This window comes from Ascaphus truei, chromosome 4 (genome assembly GCF_040206685.1).
Source record: "Ascaphus truei isolate aAscTru1 chromosome 4, aAscTru1.hap1, whole genome shotgun sequence".
Lineage (NCBI taxonomy): Eukaryota > Metazoa > Chordata > Amphibia > Anura > Ascaphidae > Ascaphus > Ascaphus truei.
This window is the reverse complement of record NC_134486.1, coordinates 55,074,054-55,076,820: the sequence shown is the minus strand read 5'-3', so window position 1 is coordinate 55,076,820 and position 2,767 is coordinate 55,074,054. Positions and strand designations below refer to the sequence as shown.

The window sequence follows — 2,767 nt, the reverse complement described above, 5'->3', positions numbered from 1 at the left end:
TGTTGTGTGGCTGGACATTTATGTAGTAACAGCCACTGTATTTTTAAATGTCATGGACTGAGAACCTTCTGTATGTGGATATTGAATGTTGTGCATTGACATACACAGGGATCATATTGATTTATATTTAGGGATTCCAGTTTTAACCTAAAAAACACCACCAACTGATCATCTTGCACTTATGTTTAAAACCGATAAATGCCAGAAAAGAAGCATCCTTTCCTATTAATTTCCACCCCGTCCAATGGTAGGAGACAAAAAGGCATCACAAGCGATTATGGAAACTAATTTTTTTTTAAAGTACCCTGATAAACACCAAATTCAAATGCGTCCATTCTTTTCCCCATTGTTAACCCTGATAAACACAGATTTGTTGATTAAATGAAAACAGAAAAAAAATAAACACAGATTTTATGAAAACAGAAAAACCAAAAACCATATACCCAACTTGTATTTTATGCAAACATAGTAAATATTGTTTTTTATGACATCATACTAGCACCAATGCATGCCAGTATATTTAGTGATAAATCATGTACAAATTACAGACTTTCATCTTAAATACCTCAACAAAGAAATAGGAAACCCTGTATTATTTTCTACCTTGAGTCATCATGTTTGTTGCCAATTTTGGTCAACTTTTGTGCAGCCATTTTTGCAGAATTAATACAAGTAAGTCAAGTGTATCAAATCTTTTATTTTGTTCTTTTAAATTGCAAATATTACTTGAGAAAAATATGACACATTTTAGACAAAAACAATGAATATTAAACTGATAGCATGCCAACTATAGTTATTTTTGTTGTCTCCTTGCAGGGGCGTGTATAAAAACTGGATTTTACTTGCAACCGAATATAATTCTCTGTGTGTTGAAAAAACATTAAACTGATTGAAATCAAATATAGTTACATTTTTAAGAGTCCTTTGCCTGATTTCTTTACAGCATTATCTGTAGTGTAGCATTCAACATTTCCATAAACGAAAAGTATGTTTTGGTAAGTTTTCTAAAAGAACACCCGTTTATTTGGGATCTGATTAGAGCTCACTTTTCATCCTCAGAGAGGCCCTAAATGTGCTCTTCTTGTACCTAAACAGATAATAAGCACTCAGCACACTCCCCCTTCTTGACTCAACACACTGAGACTAATCGCACATAATTGAAGAGGAGGAGCAGAGGGCTGGGTGAGCTTTTGTGTCCAGAGGACAAATGGTCAGTTCATGAGGCTTTTGTCTGATCCAGTGATTTCTTATACCCATACAGGAGGAAGCCATCCTTGGCACAAAAAAAAAATCAAACCCCAAAATATTTGCTAAAAAATACATTTGTCAGCACCATTGTTAACCCATTAAATACCAAATCATCAGAGATCTCAAAAAATCCTTAACACAACAACATTCAAAATGAGATATGAATGGGTCATTTAAAGATGGGTGCTGTACAGATCAGCTTTTGGTTGTAACGATCAACATTTCAAATGGAGCTATAAACACTCTAAAACTTGTGTTTCAAATGCAGGGATAGAACCTCTGAATTATGTTTTCTGATACATACAGTACATAGAAATTGAAATTATTATAAGGAAGTTAATCAGTTGACACATTTTCTTGTAAGAAATAAACATATAAATTCAATATTGTTGTAGAAATTAAGTCATTTAAGTACATGTGTGTACAGTACTGTATACCAGAGTGCATTTATTTGGTTTGCATAAAAGACCTTCTCTATCTAATCTTTGTAAGAAGAAGTAGAATTGGATAGTGGATGTTTTCATCATAAATAGCACTTTCTTCTTCCTTAAGCTGTAAAAAAAAATAAAAAAAAAAAAAAAACACAGGTTAACCAATCATGTTTTAGGAATAAAACATCTTCACGACAATTCCAGCTCTATACCGTTAAAGTAAAAAATAAGTTAATTAACGCCACTGGGTCTATGCATTAAGAAGTCAGTCAGCGCTGATACCTTTGCATACAAATAATGTACATTCTTTATGTGAGTCGTGCCAGATGTAGAACAGGAATTATACTGTGTTTGAATTAGCCGCATTTATCTCATTCTAGTAATTCTGCGCCACTGATACCTTTTATGGGGATTGAGAAAACCAGCACGGAAAATCTTAAAAACAAGTACAGTACAAGCTGCGTTTTTCTTATTACTTAGACCTGCGCCAACATGCAAATGTAACTGTGCCCTAAGTTTCTGCCAATTGCTCCAGAAATCCCTCATGTCGTCACAGACCTGCGCTGACATATATGGGACTGCAAAGAAGAATATTACATAGGCGTGCAGCCTGTTGCAAGTATTTTTCAGCGCAACAAAAAAAAAAAAAAAAAAAAGCTTTTGCACTACTTGTTAGGGTTTGATACATAAACCTCCAAGTGCATATATATATTGATGTCACTTAGAATCGATAGATTGAAGCTTATATAGTATGTTATATGTCATTTATGTGCATTGGGGCATATGGATCAAGGCAAAAAATGAACAATTCTGGGGCCAAAAAACAGGACAAGATGTATCGAATAAAAAAATCATTTGATTTCAATAAGACTTGTTTCTTTATTTCACATGTATAAATACTTAAAAGAAAAACCTGCGTACTAGATCTGAAATACTAAGTAATTACAGAAAATAGCAAAGTTAAAGACATTTTTTTTAGGCCTGGAGCGCACAGTATTGCACATTTAGGTTCACGTGAACCCCGATACTGTACATAAATCTGCTTACATATATCAGTGGTTAAGAACCTTCCTTAAAATGTTCTGTGG

The 2,767-nt window shown here is 33.6% G+C and overlaps 1 protein-coding gene across 1 annotated transcript in view; it reads right to left on the bottom strand.

Moving 5' to 3' along the window:
- Nucleotides 1-677: 677 nt before the first annotated feature.
- Nucleotides 678-2,767, bottom strand: part of CAMKMT (calmodulin-lysine N-methyltransferase) — a 536,774-nt gene continuing 534,684 nt past the window's right edge. Inside the window, exon 11 of the mRNA XM_075595793.1 lies at nucleotides 678-1,800. Coding sequence (XP_075451908.1) covers nucleotides 1,723-1,800 — 78 coding nt within the window. The 3' untranslated portion in view covers nucleotides 678-1,722. The remainder of the gene's footprint in view (nucleotides 1,801-2,767) is intronic.